This window comes from Eptatretus burgeri, chromosome 4 (assembly GCF_056783735.1).
Source record: "Eptatretus burgeri isolate ZD-2024b chromosome 4, Ebu_testis_v1, whole genome shotgun sequence".
Classification (NCBI taxonomy): Eukaryota; Metazoa; Chordata; class Myxini; order Myxiniformes; family Myxinidae; genus Eptatretus; species Eptatretus burgeri.
The window spans coordinates 52514963-52537952 of NC_140964.1; the positions used below are offsets into that span (position 1 = coordinate 52514963).

The following is a 22990-nucleotide window of genomic DNA, read 5'->3' on the forward strand; positions in this document are numbered from 1 at the left end:
GTTTTTTAAATTTAATTGCTAAAGCTCATGAAAGAGCTTGTAGATAAATCTTAAGCAGGCAAGAACACAAAAGATATCAGTTTACTTTTACATGATTACAGGGACTTCAATTAATAACAAGGGCACACGAAGGCGATGAACATGTCAACACAAGATATGGGATTTTAACTTTCATCCCAGCATCATGAACGAAATGCTCAGACTCAGGCAAAAATATCATTCCTTTTCTGTAGTAATTCTCTGCAGATTACTGTAGTAGGACCTGTTACCAACTGTAGTATATGAGAGTACTACTCTCGTACACTACAGTTCTAACTAGCATTTTTGCCTGGGGATGGGAGCACCAAACGGGCCAAAGCAAGCTAACTCTATTGGGGAAAATTTTCTTTGCGGTTTCCTTGCTCCCATCTCGCAAGTATAACATGAAAGTCATTTGTTTTGACTTCCTCATTGATGATTTTGTGTTTTGGCTTCATTGTTGATGATTTGCCACTTGGCTATGATTTTGTGACTTGTACAACTTTTACAACAAAACAAATAGACATGACTTGAGTAATTAGTATCATGCATACAAGAAAGGTCCAGGCTTTATAACATTTGCTTTCAAAGGAAAGCATTAGGATTTGGGAATGAAATCTCGATTTGTTTTTAAGTTCTGATCAACATGCTTATGAGCTGCTTTGATTGATTTCAAATTTTCTAATGTGATTCTGCAACGTCCTCGTAGACTCGGATTCTTTTGGACTGTGGAGAGGACAATATCTGCATTCCTGACCTGCACCTGACAGGACACCTGTAAGTCTTTCCTTTGGGTGTTTTGTGTCCTCCCTGTTTCCTCTGTACGAGCAGATGGTGATGCCGATTAGACCGGAACGTGGCTTTTTCAGCAGACTTTAGCACTCCCTCCTCGCCCGTTTGTTCGTAATTATGACAGGACTCGGGTAAATGACAGTTTTCCTGTCCCCCCTCAGACAAAGCCTTTCCCTTTTCCATGAAACAGTTCTAACTGTAAGCATTCTGTTAATAATAACTTTAAACTTGTTTTGCATGTAAAGCCCTGTCAGATCAGATAATTACATTTATGTTAAGGCTCTTCAGTTAGACAAAGATGTGGAATTTGTTTATTTAACGTTTTCTGTAACAAAGAAGAGCATAGTTTCACACTGAGCCCTGCTCATTTGATTTGGTGTCATCTGTACGAGGTAGAGGTCTGGCAGAATAGCCTAAAGATATGTGTACTCGCCTCTGAGCTGTGTAGTCTGGGTTTGAATCTTGGCCCAGCGATGAACTCTCATCCTGGTGTTTTGCTGGCAAGGTGAGAAATCAATGTGTGCCCTCCCTTGGATGGATGTTAAACTGGGTGTCCCTTCTACCGGCGTTAGTTGGTGGATGTTAAACATCCTACAATGTCCTTCTCAGAGTAAGTAAGCTATCTCATGCACTCTGGGCAAATTTCAAATCGTTACCTTAACTGACTACCTTTAAGGCAGTGGTAAACCACTCAGCATATTCCTTGCCAATATACTGCTTCAGCAGCACCAATGCCCTGTCAGGAGTATGGTGCACCTCATCATCAAACGAGGTACCTGAACATCATATCCAACGCCTATTTACCCCCTGTAATTGTTGCACATGTTCAAACCGAAGTTGTTATGAAACAGTCAGAGGATTTAATTTTAAGTGAAGGAGCAATAGCCAACGACTTATCCAGTTTATTCTTGTCATCTTAAGTTTACCATTTTGCCGAAGATGCAAGTTAACATCTCCGTGCCTTCCACCTGCATAGGAAAATGAGAACATAAAACATGGAATTTTGTGTAATCAGAATTCATAAAAACAACACGACTGCGTACCTTCTGGCCTTCACTCTATTTTTCCCTCACCCCTATGTTTCTCAAGGAGGGAAAGATGCATGACAGTTCCTAGCTCTAATGAGTCTTGAGTACATTTTTAGCTCACCTGGAACGTGGTTCAGGTGAGCTTATGGGATGGCACATTATCCGTCCATCCGTCTGTCCGTAAACACTTGCAACTTCTTCTCCGAAACTGCTAATGGGATTGTGACCAAACTTGGCTAAAATCATCTTTGATGTGGTGGAACTCAAGTTTGTTCATGGCATCCTCTCCCTAAACCTAAAAGTAGGTCATCATTAGGTTTAAAGGTCCCAAACGCACTTGAATTTCAATCTAGTTTGGCCACCATTTTGGATTACAGGAAAACCTTTAACAATCTTCTTCTCTCAAACCGCCTAACCGATCAATGCATCGCTTTAAATTTGTGATCAACTACTCGAGGGAAATATAGCTTGTTAACAATGATGTCAGCAGTCACGTGGTTTAACAGCCATATTTGATCAAAGGAAAACCTTTAAAATTCATCTTCTCTGAAACCGATTAATACGAAACTTAAAATATATGCTCGACTACCTCTGGGAACGTTTGATAAAAATAAGTTGATTCAAAACACAATATGGCCGCCAATGACGTCATAATACAGAAAATGGGCAATATCTCAAAAAATATGAATTATAGATACATTGACATTGCACCTTATCGAATAGGGCTAATATTGACACACCAGGAAGTGACATCATCATACCAGAAGTGGGGACTATCTCATAAACTAAAACTCATAGATAGCAAGGAGTTGCACTTCTGTGACCACTATGTCAATACTACCTGACCTAAAATGTGTATTTTAAATCCAGCTCTTATTTTTTATCTTGATCCATCCATCACTCTACTTTTTAGCTTATCTGGAATTTACATTCCAGATAAGGTATCATCATAACACTCCGTCCGTCGTTCCGTCCGTCTCCTATTTCGACTTCTTCAGCCAAATCACTTGGCCAATCCAGCTGAAATTTTGCAGCAACATTCCTCTCTTGACTGGTAACAGGAATTGCAAAGCTCATTGCAGTCACATGACTTTAAGTAGTTCAAAATGGCCAACATAGTAAATTTCTTCAGAAATCTTTTTCTCCAGACCTACCTGTCAAAATTCTCCCAAATTTGGGTACAATATTAGGTCTGGGTGGGGATGTTAAATTGCCAGTTATGCCGATCATGTGAGCGGAAGTGTCAAAATGTTGGTCTTGCAAATTCCTTCCAAATTTTTGTTCTACTGACCCACCAGTAAGAATGCTCCCAAATTTGGGTTACAACATTAGGCCAGGGAAGGGATGTTAATTAATTTGCAGAAGTCATGCTGATCATGTGACTGGAAGTATGTCAAAATGTTCAACTTGGTCAACTTTTGGCAAAATCACATTAATTGCTTTAAAAATCTTCTTCTTCAGACCCACCAGTCAGAATACTACCAAATTTGCATACAACATGAGTCTAGGGTAGGGATGTTTCATTGCGGAGGCCATGCTGATCACCTGACTTTAAGTGTGCCAAAATGGTGGTCACGCAAATTCCTTCCAAAATCTTTTCCTCTCCAGACCCACCAGTCAGAAGGCCACCAAATTTGGGTTGCCATATTCGGCTTGGGTAGGGATGTTAATTATATTGTGGAAATCATGCCAATCACATGACCAGAAGTGTCAAAATTTCTGACAGTGAACTTTTGGGAAAATCGCATTAAACCCACCAGTCAATATCGTACCAAATTTGGTTACAACGTTAGGACATGGTCGTGATGTTAAATTGCACAGGTCATGTGAATCGCCTAACCGGAATGGTGTCAAAATGGCCGACTTAGTAAATGTTTGGGAAAATCACTTAAATTCCTTCAAAAACCTTCGTCTCCAGACCCACCAGTCAGAATGCTACCAAATTTGGGTTATAACATTAGGTCAGGTCCCAGATAAGCTACAGGTCCAGTCATCCTAATTTTTTGTAACCAGCTTCATGAGCTGCAGGACCAATTGTTCCTCTATTTTTTGAAGACCATGATAATGATTTTGTCTTGTTAGAAGTATCATTTCAAGTTAGAAATACTCTATTATGAATTATTTTACTTCCGTTCAAGTGTGAAAGCAATTATTTCTTGTTAAATATTTAATTACAATTGGTGTATGTGTAGTCTCTCATTTAATTGTATGAAATGTGTCGTCTCATTTAATTGTCTGACATTCCTCCTTCAGTCTGACAATGCAAACACTTGACAAAGCCACCTTGCCTGGAAAGAAATCATCATTATTGACGTTTGAGAACTTTTTTTATTTGTTCTAATACAAGAACTTGCTCATATTATGAGCTTCATGTGATGGGATATACAGTGACAATAAAAAGTCTACACCCCCTTTCAAAATTTTCACTTTTTGTTATCTTGTAGCTGGGAATTAAATTGCATTAAATCAGACTTTTTCCACCTTTACTTACACATCGTAACCCACAACTTCCAAATGAAAAACAAATTCTACAAATTTCAGAAAATTAATAACAAATACAAAACTATAATATCTTGGTTGGATAAGTGTCCACCCCCTGAGTTAACACTTGGTGGAAGCACCTTTGACAGCAATTACAGCTGTGAGTCTGTTGGGATTGGTCTCTACCAACTATGCACACCTTTATTGGGCAAGATTTGCTCATTCTTCTGTACAAAACTGCACAATCTCAGTCAAGTTGTGTGGGGAGCATTGATGGGCAGCAATCTTCAAGTCATGCCACATATTTTCGATTGGATGTAGGTCGTGGCTCTGACTGGGCCACTCAAGGACATTCATCTTTTTGTTCCTTAGCCACTCCAATGTAGCTTTGGCTGTGTGCTTCGGGTCGTTGTCATGCTGAAACATGAACCTCCATCCCAATTTCGGTTTTCTTGCAGAGGACAGCAGGTTTTCCTTTGGGATTTTTCTGTATTTTTCTCCATCCATTTTCTCTTTGATCCTGAAAAGTGCCCCAGTCCCTGCTGATGAGAAACATTCCCATAACATGATGCTGCCACCACCATGCTTCACAGTAGGGATGGTGTTCTTTCGTTGATGTGTTGTGTTGGGTTTGCGCTAAACATAACGTTTTGCATTTAGGCCAAAACGTTCCAACTTGGTTTCATCAGACCACAAAATGTTTTGCCACATGGCTTCAGAATCTCCAGAGTGTTTTTTTGCAAACCTCAAATGGGACTCAAGGTGGGCTTTTTTGAGTAATGGCTTTCTCCTTGCCACCTTACCATACAGGCTATATTTGTAGAGTTCTGTGTGCTCCGGGTCGTTGTCATTGGATATTGGTGTCGATATATTCAATGGGATATTGTTGTCACATGCACACAGTGACCAGTCTTTGCCATAAAAGCCTCCAGCTCTTTGAAAGTAGCCTCTTGGCGGTCTCTCTGATAAGTCTCCTCCTTGCTTGGTCATCCAGTTTGGAGGGACGGCCTCATCTCGGCAAGGTCTTGTTTGTACCATAAGCCTTGCAATTCTTAATGATTGTCTTGACTGTGCTCCAAGGGATAGTCAAGGGCTTTGAAATATTTTTTATACCTATGCTCTGAGCTGTGCCTTTCCATAAATGTATCCTGGAGGTCTTCAGAAAGCTCCTTGGTCTCATGGTTGAGTCTTTGCTGTGAAATGCACTACCCAGCAGAGGAAACCCACAGGAACAGCTGATTGTATTCTGAAATAATCAGAATCACGACAATTTAACACAGGTGGAGGCTAACTAACTTGGTGTGTGATTTTGAACGTGATTTATTACACCTGAGCTAATTTGCAATTACTATTATAAGGGGGGTGGACAGTTATCCAACTAAGATATTCTAGTTTTGTATTTTTAATTAATATTCTGAAATGTATTTAATTTATTTTTCACTTGGAAGTTGTGGGTTACAATGTTATGTGTAAATGTAGGTGAAAAAAGTCTGATTTAATGCAATTTAATTCCAGGCAATAAGGCAACAAAAGGGGGAAATTTTGAAAGGCGGTGTGGACTTTCTATAGGCACTGTAGTGTAAAGAAGAGACTGTGTTCAAGAGTTTGTCAATGAGAATGGCAAGATAATTTGTTAAAAATCAATAATTGCAGAAGAATTCATCTTTGAGGAAATACTTATGACATAATGCAAGACATTTTTTTTGAAATCATGCTTATTTGCCTATTTACTTTCAACTTGTGCATACGCACTGCTGTTGGTGTTACAGAGATAGAGCGAGGATTTACCTCGGAGACGATAAACCAGTAAACCTGACGTTATCCTGTGTGAACGTGGGCGAGGGTGCATATGAGGCTGAGCTCTTGGTCTCGCTACCTCAGCAAGCCGAGTACATCGGAGTGGTTCGTGGTGAGGTAGGATTTGTCATGGCGTTTCATACTACCGTATTTATTGGTGACTTTACTTGAATACAATATTAACTCAGAATTTGATAAAACAAACACATTGCGATAAACCAAATTCATAACTTTGAAGCCGTAAGATTTATGCAACTTTCAAGTATTCCACTGGTTGCATTTTTGACTACATCTTCACTAATGATGTTTTATTCCCAGTCTGTGACTTATTGTACCTCATGATAATGAACTGACTTGATAATTGGTAGATTTAAGTAAAACTCATTGTTTTTAATGCTGTTCTGACAGTCTTATTTAGATGCCATTTTTCACCTGGACTGCATGTCATAAACACAAGGAAATTAGACGCAGGTGGACACCATTCAGCCCATCATGTCTGCGCCATATCAACACCACAGCAATTTATCAACAGCGGATCAAAATAAGAAATTGCAAAATGTTTTTTGACTATTAAGTGTTTTTTTTTAATGTTTTTGGTAGTTTTTGTATTATATTTATTTATATTATTTATTTTAATTATTTTTCCAGGGGAGGGGGCATAGGTTTGGGTTAAAAAAAAACACTCAACATTAACCACACAACACCCCTTGACGAGACCACCACCAACAGCACTCCAAACACATGCACACAATCACCCATCAATGCTCAAGCTACCTCAAAGTTCTGCTATCATCCCTGTACTTCTCTATCTCCATAATCTCCAGGTACCGATCTAATTCCAATTTAAACTTAATTACTGTTTCTGCTGCAACTACCTTTCCAGGGAGACCATTCTGTGCATTAACTACTCTCTGAGTAAAAGTCCCCTGCCTTGCTATCATCTTAACTCTCCTCTTCTTTTTCTCAGGCTATGGACCCTGGTCCTGTCACTGTCTACTCTGGTGAATAAATCATCTGCACATATTATGTCTATACCTTTCATGATCTTAAACATCTCCATCATATATCCTTGTTAACGCCTCCTTTCTCGTGGACAAAGCCTTGTCTCCTTCAGTCACTCCTCATAGCTGAGTCTAGCTCGGCTCGCAATCAATCTAGTAGGCATGCTCTGAACCATCTCTGTAGCAGCTATGTCCTTAGTGCGTTGTGGTGACCAAAACTGCACACAATATTCTAGATGTGGCCTCACTAAATTCCTGTACAATGTTAACACCACCTCTTTTGATTTATAAATGATCCCCCTCCGAATACAACCTAAAACGCTATTTGCTTTACCAAAAGCTGCCTGGCACTGTGCTGACTGCTTACCTCCTGTATCTATTACCACCCCCAGATCCTTCTCCTGTGTGACACACTCCAATATTACCCCTTGCATCCTGTAATCTCTATTTTCATTGTTCTTTCCCATCCACAACACCTTACACTTGCTCAGGTTAAATTGCATCTGCCAATCTTTTGCCAAATCTAAGAAAGTATCAAAACTTTCCTGAATCTGATCACCACCCCCCTCGCCCCCCACCCCCACCCCACCCCCCTGCTATCCACCTTACCTCCAAGATTTGTGTCATCTGCAAATTTGGAAAGCTTACTCTTCACCTCACTATCCAAATAGTTGATGTAAATAATGAATAGTAATGGTGCGAGTACTGATCCCTGCGGTACCACACTACTTACATCCTCCCAGAAAGGCATCCTCCCACTCACAGCTACTATTTGCTTCCAACCACTAATCCAGTTTGCAATTCAATTAGCTACCTGACCAGCCACTCCACAAGCCCTCACTTTGGCTAACAACCTCCGATGTGGTACCTTATCAAATGCCTTCTTAAAGTCGAGATACACTATGTTCACTGCCTTTCCATCATCCACCCAATCAGACACTGCTTCATAGAACGCTAAAAGATTTGTTCGACATGAACTACCTTTGGTAAACCCATGCTGACTACCTTTAATTAGTTTGTATTTCTTTAAATGGTTCCTCATCTGGTCCTTAATTAATATCTCCAACACCTTCCCCACAACTGAAGTCAAACCAACAGGTCTACAGTTTCCCAATTCTTCTCTGGATCCTTTCTTAACTTGCCACTGTGCACTCCGATAGTGATATAAATCTAACTCCAGTCCTGATATTTTAAACCTAATAAATGCCTTCTGCTTCTCCTTAATAGCAAGAAATTAGACACAGATGGAGGACAACACTTCATTTTAATTTATTTTAAAATAAAGGGTGACATTATATTTTAATCAATTGATGAACATGAATGTATATAAACGGTCTTCCACATTTTAGCCCACAAGAGTAATACATGAAAATATATATTTCCTATTCGTGAAATGTTTACAAGTTGGTTGCAAACATTTAATGTATGTTAAGTTCACAATGTATTAATTAATGTATTTATTTACATATTCCTCACAGCTGCATCACTGGTGCTGTAACTTTCCTTAAACTAATAACTATTCTCAAAATCAAATGCAAACTTAATTGATAGGTTTCCAGTAATCAAAATTTTAAATGTTATTTTGGGCCATGCACTTACATATGATGTATGATAAATGTTCAAAATGCTCCACAGACAAGGTAGAAGATGCAAATGTTTCTTTAGTTTTCATTATGCATGAATTATAATGAATACTAAAAGACCCATGAACCCGTTGGGTTCCCGTTGTGACAGCGGTTGATGAAAAAAAATCATTTCAAGAAAAAAAAAAAGATAGCTCCAGCGAATTATACCGCTGAGGTTATTTGCATTGATCAAATACCCCTGAAGAGTACTTAACTAAATCGGGAATTGATTTTTAAATAATTTTTTTCGTTGCCCGATTTGAATGAAACTTAATACTGCACACCGCAGGCGAATGGTGAGTAAGGTGGCCATAAAACTTTTGCGCTTTCGTATACTGTTTTGGCTGTATTTCGGGAACATACATATATATATATATATATATATATATATATATATATATATATATATATATATATATATGTATATATATATATATGTATATGTATATATATATATATATATATATATATATATATATATATATATATACATACAAGATGAGAGTTTTAGTAATATATAGATAGATGAATATGTTTGGATTAATTTGGGTCATAGAAATAAGTTGCAGGTACATGCGCATACATATATCTTTGTATTTACACCTTCACATACCTCCATTTAACCCAATCACTCACTTCTTTCCATCCCTTCATCCACTCCCACTTGTATCCCTTCTGTCACTTCCTTTTCTACCCCTTCAGCCCTGAGCACAAGTTGCAGTTTTAACCTAATTTGGCTCAGCGGTGCAAGAGTGCATATAAGTCAAACAAACAAACACCACAAGTGATCATGGTAATTTATAATTTTTATGGTTTTCATATAGAGAGTCGACATATTTTTTATTACATGATGACTTTGAATAGCCAGTACCACCAGGAATAGCATGACATGACATACTCATACTATTCAGCCTTGACATCCTGGACTAATTCCGCATGAAAATCTATTCATTAATTATACACATTATTTATCCCTTTATTTGGGCATTGTATTGGCCAGATCACTGCCTTGATTGCTCCCCCCCCCCAAAGAAAAAAACCCCCCAGCTTTTGTACATGATGTAAAAATGTGAGTACTGCTTATGTGGATATATAATAAATACATCGTGGTTATACAGCTCGGATATTTTTGTGAATATGAAACATCGAAAGATCTTATGCTTACAGAAAACCAACATGTCAGACACATGATTTTTATTCCTGACAATTGTGGGTGGAGTCAAGCCATCTCTCTAGCCAATGAGGTTGAAGGCTTAAATTTGATTTATAAGGTTTCAGCCACAAGTGGATGGAAATGTGGTATTGGGTAACTGCACTTACCAAACCGGTCGGGAACTGCACTTCTCATTTACTTGTGACAGCTTCTGACATTCAATCACATATAACATCTGGTTATTAGCACTGTGGAAAAAGCTCTTCTGGGAGTAGCAGGCATAACGTGCATTGTGGTGGTGACGTCACCACGTTTGTATCAGGTCGGAGAACAGCATTAATTATATAATCATATATACAGTGCCGATAGAAAGTCCACATCACCTTTCAAAAATTTCACCTTTTGTTGCCTTATATCCTGGAATTAAATTGCATTAAATCAGGCTTTTTCAACCTTTATTTACACATCGTAACCACCAACTTCCAAATGAAGAACAAATCCTACAAATTTCAGAAAATTAATTGAAAATACAAAACTTCAATATCTTGTTTGGATATGTGTGTGTGTGTGTGTATATATATATATATTTATATTTATATATATATATATATATATATATATACATATATATATATATATATATATATATATATATATATATATATATATATATATATATTTATATTTATATCCATCAGTATCACCGCTGAATCCACATCTGTGGTCTGGATCGTTGCAATTGTGGAGTCCGCCATTACCAATATACTGGCATAGGAGAAAACCACGATCATGAACCGTGTGGCTCAGACCATCGGAGCCTTTATGAACATGAATATACCTAAACCTAACCTCTCGGTACCACAGCTGGAGGCTATTAAAAGTCTGAGAAACAGGAACGATTTGATCTTTGCACCAGCAGACAAGGGCAGGGCAGTCAGTGGCAGTAATGGAAAAGGAATCACACCATGGTAAAATCATATCACTACTGGAGGAGGGTAAAACTTATCAAAAATTACCTGATAACCCAACTCCAAAGCAACAATGGTCCTTGAACACACAATTGGCTTGACTGCAGCAATGGTTCAGCACCCAGACTGTATGGTCTTCCCAAGATCCACAAAGACAATGTCCCTCTGAGACCCATCGTGTCCTTCTTTAATGCACCATCCTACCAATTGTTGGGCTTCCTCGCATGTATCATTGGCAGACTTGTCGGAAAGACTGATAGAATAGTTAAGAATAGTGGTGAATTTGTCCAAAGGATAAGAGAGGTTAGAATCCAAGATGATGAGATGATGGTATCTTTCGATGTGGTTTCCCTTTTCACCAACATCCTAGTCGATCTTACGGTGAGCATAACACTCGACCGGTTGAAACATTCAAATGATCGGAAAATGGCTTGTCAAAACAGCAAACTAACACCTGAAGACGTTGCGAGCTTGCTGGAGATGTGTCTGAACAGCACGACCTTCATCTATGATGGTGCACACTACCGCCAAATATTAGGCACAGCTACAGCTTCACCGATCTCTGCTGTTGTAGTGAATTTGGTGCTGGAGGAACTCGAACGAAGGATGTTTGAGTCTTATAAGAATTGGCTCCCACGGTACTGGAACAGATATGTAGATGACACCTTCGTCATTCTGCATACAAACCTGGTAGACCACCAATTGGGACAACTTGGCCGGGTATTCCCCAGCATTACTTTCACAATCAGAATTGAAAAAGAAAGCAAATTGGCCTTTTTGGATGTTCACCGTATGACGGCTCCCAAAAGACTTTGGTTTACAGGAAACCAACCCACACCAGCATATTTCTGGATTTTAACTCCTGCAACCCAATCTCCCACAAACACAGTATAGCTCGAATCTTAGCAGCTCGGGCATGGATGCTGTCACCTTCCAAAGCCGAGGCAATGAAAGAAATCAGATTAGTTGGAGGAGTGCTGCTCAAAAATGGGTACAACAAGGGGATACTCCCCACCTTGGAAGAACCAAAAAGGACAGAACGGAAGGAACCAGACACACCTGGGCACTGTGTACTGCCATATTACCCAGGCCTTTCTGAAAGGATTTGCAGGATAGTACACAGCACATGGATTGGTGTAGCCTACAAGTCTCTATGCACCATCCGTAATATCATCTCCAAACTGAAGGACCAATACACACCTCTGATGGAAATGGCGAAAACTGGATGGTGCAAACAGCTGGATAAGGTGAACAACAAACAACACTCAATCCCAAACACCACATCCGCATGTGCACAACACCCAACGAGAACCCCAACACTCGCACAACCAACACCTCATCATGCCCAACCCGGATATCAAACCAGCCGTATCCGTGCCCCGGAAACACAAACACAAAAAGAGCAACAAGCGCACACACGGTATAACACCAGACACGTGCAAATAAACACAAAAAAAGAGCAGAGTACCCCTTCAATGATGTAACTTGACGTTTGTTTTTGCTTTTGCAAAATATAATATAAAAAGTACTCCTCCGTTTGACCTCGAGCACCAGCACGTGACCGGAAATGAGCGGTCTTATCGAAATAAAAACCGGACACGTGCCGAAGCTCGGGGTCGATTGTGCCTGAGGAAGCTGTCTGTGAAACCGGTGAAACGTTGTCTGAGACTGGGTCTGCTCTCGCTTGTTTGCTCAAATTAGCGGAGTCGATCTAGTTTTTACTTTTGGTTGGAAGCACCTTCTTCTTCTTTAAAAAGGTGTAATCCCAACCACCCCAATCTTCTACAATCAATATATATATATATATATATATATATATATATATATATATATATATATATATATATATATATATATATATATATATATATATATATATATATATATATATATATGAGGCCCAGCAAGGAGGAGTGATGTAAGCAACATTTTTTCATGATATGATGATGATAGGCTCGGATGATAGGGGAAGGGTTAAAATAGTGCTATATGGCATTAACTCCAAAATGGGCGATGTGGCCCTTACATCACTCCTCCTCGCGGCGCCACAGACACAGACACAGACACAGACGCTAAGTGGTTGGTTCTGGATGCCAGTGTGAAAGTTGGCTTAGCTGAGCTGAAGGCCTATGAAATGTCCAGACTTGTTTGTGGTTTCGAATGTCTCTCCATTGTTGAGAGTTAAGTAGCAGCGTATATAAAGCTGATTGTGATCAAGATCAGAGTTCAGGCTATGTGAGATGAAAAACGAGTTGATGTGAGCTGCATTGATGGCCATTACTTTAATTATAACATAAAATAAACTCACTTGCCTGCAGTTGAGAGCACCTATTTTTGCACCATTCTTGTGAGGGATATTGGCTGTCTTAGAACCAAACGTGAGGCATCCTCGGGTAAGGAAAAAGCTGAAGAAATCGGACAGAACATCAGTGAGAGCAGCAGATAAGGATTTGAGAACACTACATGGACACTGATTCCATCTAGGCCCATCACAGAGGCATAAATTGCAGCAGAGGAACAGATGAGGTTGGAGGGAAATTTATTCATTGCCAGGATCAAGAAGGCAGACGTATCATTTGCAGAGATCGGGTTTGGGATTTTCACTGATGAGGTCAGACGCACTGACTCGTACACAGCACAGCAATAGCACGGCTGGTTGCTGCAAAGCATACTTTTAGCCAACTGGTATGGTGTGACTTAAATCAAAACAGATGAAGAAGTGAGAGTTGGGATTGGTGGTTAGTAGTTGCATCCTTTCCAACCATCCCAATTTGGAGTTACTGGCCCCGCTTCCCGACCAACCGCTGAAATTTCCTGCTTTTACGTGTGAGATGGACAAAAGTGGAGATGCAGTGAAATATCAAAAAATATATTTCGCAAAAAAAATCAAAAAAACAAAAGATGCAGCGAAATATCTCCCCCCCCCCCATATCATAACTCACTGATGGAGTCTGCAATGCCATAATGTACGTATGATTGGCACTCACTTCTGCAATGAAAACTACTTCTTTCTTTTTACAGAATCTAAGGCTCATAATAGAGCTGAATAGACACGACATACATGCAGACAAATACAAGAGACACAACACAGAATGATAGACAAATATTTGTCAAGATGGATACAGAAGCAAACTCTCAGGAAGGAAACACTGAAATTTGGAAAGTGGTGGGTTTGGCGAGTGTCAATGGGGGTAAGAAAGATCATGCTTTTGGATGGGGAATGATCTGAGATGGTGATGAACAGTTGTCTTGAAGACCTGGAGGGAAGATTGAGATGGAAGAGAATGTTGAAGTTGATTCCACAGGTGAGAGAAAAGAAGAATGAATGAGTGGAGATGAGCAGTGATTCTGCCTTTTGGGAGTTTAACCACAAGGGAATTAAGATTGCATGCTAAAATATTGTAGTATAAATTCCTGAAGACCATTATCAAGAAGTTCCTGTGCACATTATCATTGTCCGATCGGTGAATCATCATTAATGTCACATAACGATTTGTTATTGCAATCATTGCAATCACCTGTGTTGTGCAATGACTGCCATGAATTTTGAACAAACTGGATACAGATTCGTTGTTGATTCTTTCTGGACAAGTGACTCACACATGTTCTGCAGAACATTTTTACTCCGAGCTGTGTCTATCGAACCGAAAACACGAGCAAGCTGGTGGCTTGTGATCTGGGAAATCCCATGAAACCCGGAGTAAATGTAAGTATTACAATGGCAACTCTTGTGCACCTACTAATGAAGTGTACTTCATTAAAAATCCATGTTTCCACATGTAAGGGTTGTTCCCTCAAATAAGAAAGGTATATATTATTCCTGCGTTATATTTTTATTATTTTTTATATTTTTACAAGCCGTTCCCCCAGAGTGTATTCCAAGGGTAATTATTTTGGTGTCGCCCAAGAGTAATTATTACCACATTTTGTCATTCCCAAGAAATTGCTTTGCATTGATTAACAAGTTTTCAATTTATTTCACAATGCTGCCTGCTAACCTCCAATATTCTCTTCAAGGTCACTGTTGGCCTGAAGTTCACCTTTCCAGGTTTGAGCCATGGTAACACCTCAATGTCTTTCTCAGCACAAATCCACAGGTCTGTCCACCATGTCTTCTTATTTCTTTTTTTCCCCATTCTTGTTGCATTCTAATGATTTCTCTTTTGGCCATAATGTCTTTAAAATGTACAGTCTATCTATTTTGACAGCTCCAACCCAGACCATGGGGAAAGTCGCCTGCTGCAGCTATATCCATCGGTGTTGGTGCTGGCACAACTTGAACTGCGTGGGTGAGTACATGGATATCGCACAGCAGGTGAAAATTTGGTGCACACATTGTCTGGATATTGGTTAACTTCTCAGTTTGGCAACAAATGATTGAGGATCCTCAAAGCCATCATGAGAGGTCAGAAATGTTGATGCAAATGGAGGAATTGTTATTTCTTGACAGATACCTATGATAACTCTGCAGATAACTCTCCTTATAATATAGAGTTATCAATCATGTAGCGTTATGATACATATATACTCTATCATGATATAACGAGATATAATAACATTACAGATACCTCTCCTTATAATGTACGACGGATGTGTCGAGAAAGCAAGTATCTTTACCTCTCACACAGACACGAACAAATATATTATCATTTCTGTTCACTTTCTGAGTAGATGGTGAATAAAAGCTATAAAAATCACCGTTACTATTATAATATTTCTCTATAGTACCTTGCATCCTTGGATGGTACTTTCAATGTAAATAGGAGTTGCACTTCCTGCTGGTTTTGAGCAGCAGGAGTTTTGTTATGAAATAAATTGGTTTCTTTCCTTCTTTGAGCAAAGTCAGTCCACATTGGGGAAAACGTGTCCAAATGATATGGATAACTTGGATATTTTTCATTATTTCCTTTCTATTTAGCATCGTTATGGCATTTGGATGCCTGCAGTGGCTTAGAAGTTAAGGTGGTTAGCCATGTCAAAGTAACACCAGATGGGTCGACTCAGCCTGTGATCGTTTTGAGGTCTGCAAAATGAGTACCAATCTGCTTGAGGGTAATAGACCAACAGCAGTTGATCTGGGGATAGTAGTGTTGCACCCACCTCTCCCACTGAATTGGAAGAGCCAGTGAAAGAGGAGCCCTGGGGTTGCCTCTGACTTCAGCCGACACCTTGTCTTACCTTATGGCATTTGTGGAGTCCGTTGACAATGAAATCAATCTTTTGTGAATCATAAATGTAAAATCTATTCAGCCCCTTTTTGTATACAGAGTCAAGGCTTGTGGAGGAGCAAGAACACAGAAAGGATCAGGACGCAACGGAATAAAAGCAACAACAGAAAGAGAAGAGGGAAGTGCAACAGTAGGGCCGAGGGTGAAACTAAATGGAGACGGACAAACTAGGGATTCAGGTAATGATGATGGGAAGGGTAGAGCTGGGGGTGGAGAGGATGGACACAGAAGAAGAAAAAAAAAAATTGGTGGGGGGGGGGGAGATGGTGGTTCACCAGGTGGATGGGCGATGATCTGAGATGGTGGTGAACAACTGTCTTGAAGACCTAGAGGGAAGAATGAGGTGGAAGAGAATGTGGAAGTTGACTGCGTAGGTGAGAAATTGAGGAACGGATGAGTGGAGGTGAGCAGAGATTCTTGTTTTGGCAGTTTCAATGGAAGGAAGTTGCTGGAAGACCACATGCATCCTGCAGCCACCTGGAGGGGAGGGGGATGGGGTTAAAGCACAGAGAGGGCAGATGGTGCAAAACCATAAAGGAGGTGTAAGAAGACATAGAGACAACCGAACTGTCGGTGATGACAAAGTAATAGGTCCATAGACTCAGTTTCATCGCAGGAGATTCCAATGATCTTGAAGGCCTTTGTTTCCATGGCATCAAGCTGAGCAAGGTATGATGCAGGGGTGCCAGCTTATCGAGGAGAGTAGTACCCCATCAAGCTGCGGATGAAGGCCTTGCAGTTGGATAGAAGTGCAGGTGTACTGAGGAAGGACTTTGGATGAAGGAAGATGCCTAGTTGGTGACTGGCTTTGGAAGCCAGCTTTGAAATGTCGTTTAACCAAGAAAGATCACGCCTGAGAGTAAGACCCAAGAGTTTGAGTGACTGAACTTCTTCGAGAGGCTGCTGATAAAGTAGATCGTGGTTTGCTGTACAGTTCTCAAAGAGAGAGAAAGAGTGTATGGGATTTCTCAGGATAAAAACACAAATTCCAAGGGTTTAACCAGTTTCTGATTTTGTAAAGGTCTGAAGAAAGGTAAGAGGCTGTTGCCTGTCTATATGAAGGATGAAGAAAGTAACGACAGAGGGTGGAGTCATCAGCAAAAAGATAAAGAGGATTTCCCAGAGTCAGAAAGGATATTGATGAAGATTAGGAATAGGACGTGGCTGAGAATACTGCCGAGGGGCACTCCACACATTGGCTACGAGAGTAGAGGTCAGTAAGCCATGCATGGAGTTGGCTTTGGATGCAACAGACAGAGAGTTTGGCGAGCAAGGTGGGATGCCAGGTCAGGTCAGGTCAGATCAGGTATGGGATCATGTGCCGGAGCAGCGCGTTGCTGTGTCCACTTTTCGCCAGTACTACAAGGACCTTCGTCTGGCTATCCCCCAGACAGATGCCAGGCCCATCCCCATCTCCTTCAGATGCTTATCAACCTGCTGCAGCCAGGAGTCATGCGGTCGGCCCATTGGCCTCGTACACTCACGAGGCTCACTCGCTGAGAGAATCTGGTGAGCAGCATCAGCATCAGGAAAATGAGCCACATGTCCATTCAGCCACAGCTCATGGACTATGCAGGTCACAAATCTCATTTGAATCTCTCTCAGCAACTGCATTTTGCGCACAAAGTCTGACCAGCGAGAGCTAAGGAGTCTCCGTAGAGACCTGGCACCAAAGGAATTGTGTCCATCTTAGGTCCCTGGTCAGAGTCCATGTCTCACATCCATATAACAAGACTGGAAGTACCAAAAACATGAAGACTTGGACTTTTGTCATCGTGCACAGGTACCGACAGTGCCACACCCCATTATCCAGTGAACTCATGACTCCCCAGGCCCGACCCAGACGTCTGTTGACCTCTGGCTCACAGCCAGCAGAGACATGAATATCACTGCCCAAGGAAAATGAATCTCTCCGTGACCTCAACATCCTCACCACAAATGGGTACAGACAAGATAGCAGCATCCAAGATGTCATTAAAAGCCTGGATCTTAGTTTTGACTCAGGAAACCCGTAATCCCAGTGTCTCCGACTCCGCATTCAGCACTTTGAGGGCCCCCAAAACGATATCCAGAGTTTCCGCAAAGATGACTGCATTATCTGCGAAATCAAGGTCAGAGATATTGACATTCCCAAAGGATGCACCGCAGCTTGATCTCTCCGACATCCTCCCCAGAACCCAGTCCATACAAGTGCTGAAAAGTGTGGGGGCCAGTAAACACCCCTGACGAACTCCAGTAAGAACTGGAAATAAGTTGGGGATGATATCACCACATCTCACAGCACTCTCAGTACCAGAGTATAGTTCACATCACATTGATCCATTTTGGTGGCACCTCACGAAGACCAAGAATCCTCCAGAGGGAATCCCAATTCACTGCACTAAAGACTTTGCAGAGGTCATCATAGGCTGCAAGCAACCCCTACTTAAACTCTCATCGGCATTCAGTGAGGACCCGAAGGACAATGATACGGTCAATCATTGACCTCTTTGGTGGGAAGCCTGACTGCTCTGGATGCTGGTGCTCAAGCAGATGATGGCGAACCCTATCAATAATTATCCGAGCAAAGACCTTGCCCGGCACTGAGAGCAGCATCACCCCTCAGCATCACCCCTCAGTTGTTGCAGTCTTGGCGATCACCCTTCCCTTTTCCAGAGAGGGACAACAAGGTCCCTCTTCCAGTCTGTTGGGATGTTGTCTGTGTTCCAGGCAGAGCACAGAACTGCATGCAACGACATGAGTACAGCATTTCCAGCAGCCTTGGGAACTTCAGAATGGTTGCCACAGATCACAGGACCTTACCCCATTTCAACCGGTTCACTGCAGCCTGTGTTTCCACAAATGAAGGTGGATCACAGTTGATTGGAGGTTTAGCAATAGGGATAGTAACACCCCTGACATCCATCTCAACAGCTGGTGGATCAGCCTGATACTGCCACTCAAAGTAACCGGCCCAGCAGGTCTTCACTTCGGACACCTCTGTCAAGAGCCAACCACCTTCCGCTCAAACTGCAGTACATCAAGAGACGGGCTTGGAGAAACGCAATGCATGAAATCCCCTGTAAGCAGCATGAGAATCATTTGACCACAGGTGATGCTCTTCCCCCTCACATATTCCTCACACATATGCCTTCTTGTCCACCTTCAGTGCAGGTACAGTTTTACGCCTCAGCTATACCATTCAGCCTGGCCCTGCGACTCTGGTAAATGGTATCCAGTGTCCCTTGAGAAACAAAATTCTTCTTCGCCCTACGGTGAGTTCCAAGACATCCACCGGCAACATCAAGGACGGTGGTCTTGAAGGCACTCCACAACTCTTCAGGATTCCGCAAAGCACCCAGTCCCCCTAGATCCCCACTCAGCCTGTTCACAAACTCCTCAGCTACCCTCCCATCCTTGAGTTTGCCAACATCCAGCCTCGGTTAGGATGGCACCATTCCCCCAGATTTAAGCTGCAACTTCAGAGTTGCTACCACAAGCCTGTGGCCAGTATTGAGGAAATGAGCACTACGATTGCTCCTGCAGTTCTGGATCATCCTCCAACGTCCATCAACGAGCACATGGTCAATCTCCTTTGCCACACCACCAGCGTTGAAATAGCAAGTCCAGCGATGAGCCCTTTGGTGCTGAAACCATGAACCCACCACGCTAAGTCCATGACTTCTTGCAAAGTCAAGGAACTTCGTGCTATTCTGGTTCATAGTTCCTGACCCATGGGGACCAACACATGTCTCATATCCATCCCTATCAGATCCAGTTGATGCATTGAAATCCCCCAAGACGAGAAAAGTATCTCGCTGGGGCACTGATCAACCACAGACTCAAGCGTGGCAGAGAATGTGTCCTTCATGGTGAGATCACTCACCACAGTCGGAAGATATACAGAGACCACAGAAGCGACATCCAAGGAGTGACGAAACCTTCTTCTCATAATACGCTCATTTACGGTTGTTACCTCAATTATCATTGGAGTCAGCTTATTGGACACAGCTACAGCAACTCCTTGGGCATGGTAACCATCAGAGCAACCAGACGAATAGTAGGTGCAACCATCTGCAATGATTTCGCCACTATCCGGTCTCTGAACCTCAGAGAGTGCTGCAATACCAATGTTCAAACGCTTGAGCTCAGATGATAATAGACACAGGTGATCATCCTTTTTTAGGGAAAGATCATTCCAGGCACCCACTCAAAGGGACCACCTCACGTTAACCCAAGGACACCACTAATTGGTAGACATCTCAGCACCACCCTGAAACACACAACCGCAATCTGACCTGGGAACGTTACCCCATGGTTTTTTTTTCTTCTTCTGTTTTTTTTGTATACACTGTTGAGACTTGCATGAGAGCAAACACACAGAACGTGCAACAAGGGGAGCAGGAGACAAGAGCGGTGTGAGAGGGAAGGAAAAATAGTGTCAAATAGGGACATGAGATCTGTGGAAGGGAGAAGGATGGGGCGGCGTACACAGGGTAAAGAAGATGGACACCACATGGACTTTCCAGTCCTTACACGACAGGGACTTTCAGGAAGGAAAGCAGGGAATTTGAAGAAGGTGGCTTTGGGGCGGATTACGCGGAGGGTAGAAAAGATCGTAGTTTTGGATGGGGGGAGATAAAAGATGGTGGTAAACAGCTGTTTTGAAGGCCTGGAGGGAAGAATGAGATTGTAGAGGGTGTGGGTGTTTATTCCAAATGTGGAAAAAAGAGGAATGAAAGAATGAATGTGAGCAGTGATTCTTGATGTTGGTAGTTTTACCAGAAGGGGGTTGCTGGCGGACCTTGAGCGCCCTGCGGAAATATGGGGGGACATATCTCAGACCGAGTTGGGGGGGGGGTGATTCCAGAGAGGAAACGGTAGAAGACAGAAAGACCACCGACTTGCCTGCGGTGAGAGATGCAAAGACTTGGCCTCATCGTTGGCGATACCAATGATGCTATATGCCTTGGTTTCCACAGCATGAGACCGAGAAAGGTAAAAGGCGGAAGCACCAGCCCAGAGGGGAGAGCAATACTCCATCAGGCTCCAGATGAAAGCTTTATATGCCATCAGGAGCTCAGGTGTGCCAAGGAAGGACTTTGCACGATGGAGGATGCCCAGTCAGCGACCTGCTTTGGAAGCCAGCTTGGAAATGTGGCTTTCCCATGAAAGATCATGGCAGATAGTGAGCTTCAGAAGCTTAAATGAAAGGACTTCTTCAAGACGATTGTTGAGAAAGTAGATGGGGGGGGGGGGTTCAGACTTTCCCTTCGGAGAGACACAGTGAGATTTGTCAGGGTTGAAAGACATGTTCCACATGTTGGACCAGCTTCTGATTTACCAGAAAGTTGATGGTTTTCCTCCTATCATCAAAGAGTAGGGGTCCCAAAGACTTTGCCCCATTCCCGTCATCCAATGAACTGCCCTACGAAGGGCAGCTGCTCAGGAGATACTCCCACGGAGTATTTTCTTTGCGTTTTTTTTTGTGTTTTGCAGAGTGAATGGTTTTATGGTGGCCATAGTGCAAGTCCTACCATCAACCTCTTTTTAAAAAAAAGTAACCCAACTGCCGGAGGACATCCGCAGACGCAGTTGGGCACTAGATATGGATGGCCGTTTGCTCACAAGGAGCTCCTCCACCCTTTGACAGGTTTTGTTTTGAATCCTGCTGGGTGTCCATATCCATACACCCTCCTCACCAGGAAACCTGGTGGAGGAGACTGTTTAGTCGCTGACAACCCAACCATGAAACAGGTTAGTACAAGTTTACATAGTACCTGTAGCAAGTCACTGATCTAATCTGGCCTGACCTGACAATATTCACAGATCTATTGTGGATGCCAGACTGTATCGTAAGCTTGAGATATGTCGAGAGAGATGGCCCTGATCTTATATCTGATATTGAGGCCCTCCATCCATTGTGGGGTGAGTAGAAGCAGCATGTTCAAGGTACGTCTGAATCTGACTTGATGATTTAAGATGAGGGCATTGGAGAAAAGGAATGATTTTATGTCAACTGTGATGATGGATTCCATGACCTTGCTGATCATTGGATGTGAGCTCATTGGTTTGTAGTTTATTCATCCAGTAAAACAAGAGCGAGATTTGCTTTGCAAGACATGTCCCCGACCGATGTGATATTTTCTAAGTCCAAAAAGTGCATAACTCTGTGAAAAATTTTTGAAACGCCCTGAAACTTGAACTTGTTCTGTAACTTATCATAATATAGCCATGTACCAGGTTTCAGTTGAATATGTAAAAGAGTATGGAAAAAAAGTCTGAAAAACCACAGGTGTGACGAATGGATGGTTGGACAGATGCGGAGCAAACCTGTAGTCCCTTCCGGTGAAACCTGTAGGGGACTAAAAAAAAAAAAAAGACTAAACATAGTGTCAAATGGGGGAAAATAAGAAAAAAGGTAGATTTATTCATGTTCACTTCTTGTTTTAATATTTCAAGGATAAATGTCACTGAACTCGGTGAGAAGGTGAGTGATGAAATGCATTGACTGTCAGGAAAAGTAACATTTCTTGTGAGAGTAAAGGCTTGTAAGGGCCTGTTGAGGAAGTGAAGGAGTTACAGTTAGTGGGTTTGCTGTGCAGAAAGAGTTCTCCAAGCAAGCTGACACTGGATGATAAAGAGTGGCCATCTACACCTGAGCTACAATGGTTGGAGGATATCGGTCCTGAGCTGGATTTGGTCATTGAGGTAAGTGCCTGTTGATTTCAAGGAAAATGGTACCCTTAAAAATGAGCATACTGCATAGCAGAGTAAGAGAGAGGTTAGGGTAGCTGGGGAGGAAGGTGGAGAAAGAAGTGAGGAGTTGGGAGGGAAGGAGAACAAAGGAACTGCAGATGACATAATTAAGTATGACAATGCACAGAGATGGCTTACTTGCCTCTGAGCTGTCTTCGTCG

At 41.8% G+C, this 22990-nt stretch overlaps 1 protein-coding gene across 4 annotated transcripts in view; it reads left to right on the forward strand.

Moving 5' to 3' along the window:
• Positions 1-22990, forward strand: part of LOC147028067 (integrin alpha-8-like) — a 225910-nt gene that overhangs the window by 173006 nt on the left and 29914 nt on the right. For all 4 annotated transcript variants that reach the window (XM_085878073.1, XM_085878074.1, XM_085878072.1 and 1 more), the window contains 6 exons: positions 728-795; positions 6089-6233; positions 14477-14569; positions 14881-14960; positions 15072-15152; positions 22676-22781. In XM_085878073.1, coding sequence (XP_085734199.1) covers positions 728-795; positions 6089-6233; positions 14477-14569; positions 14881-14960; positions 15072-15152; positions 22676-22781 — 573 coding nt within the window. The remainder of the gene's footprint in view (positions 1-727; positions 796-6088; positions 6234-14476; positions 14570-14880; positions 14961-15071; positions 15153-22675; positions 22782-22990) is intronic.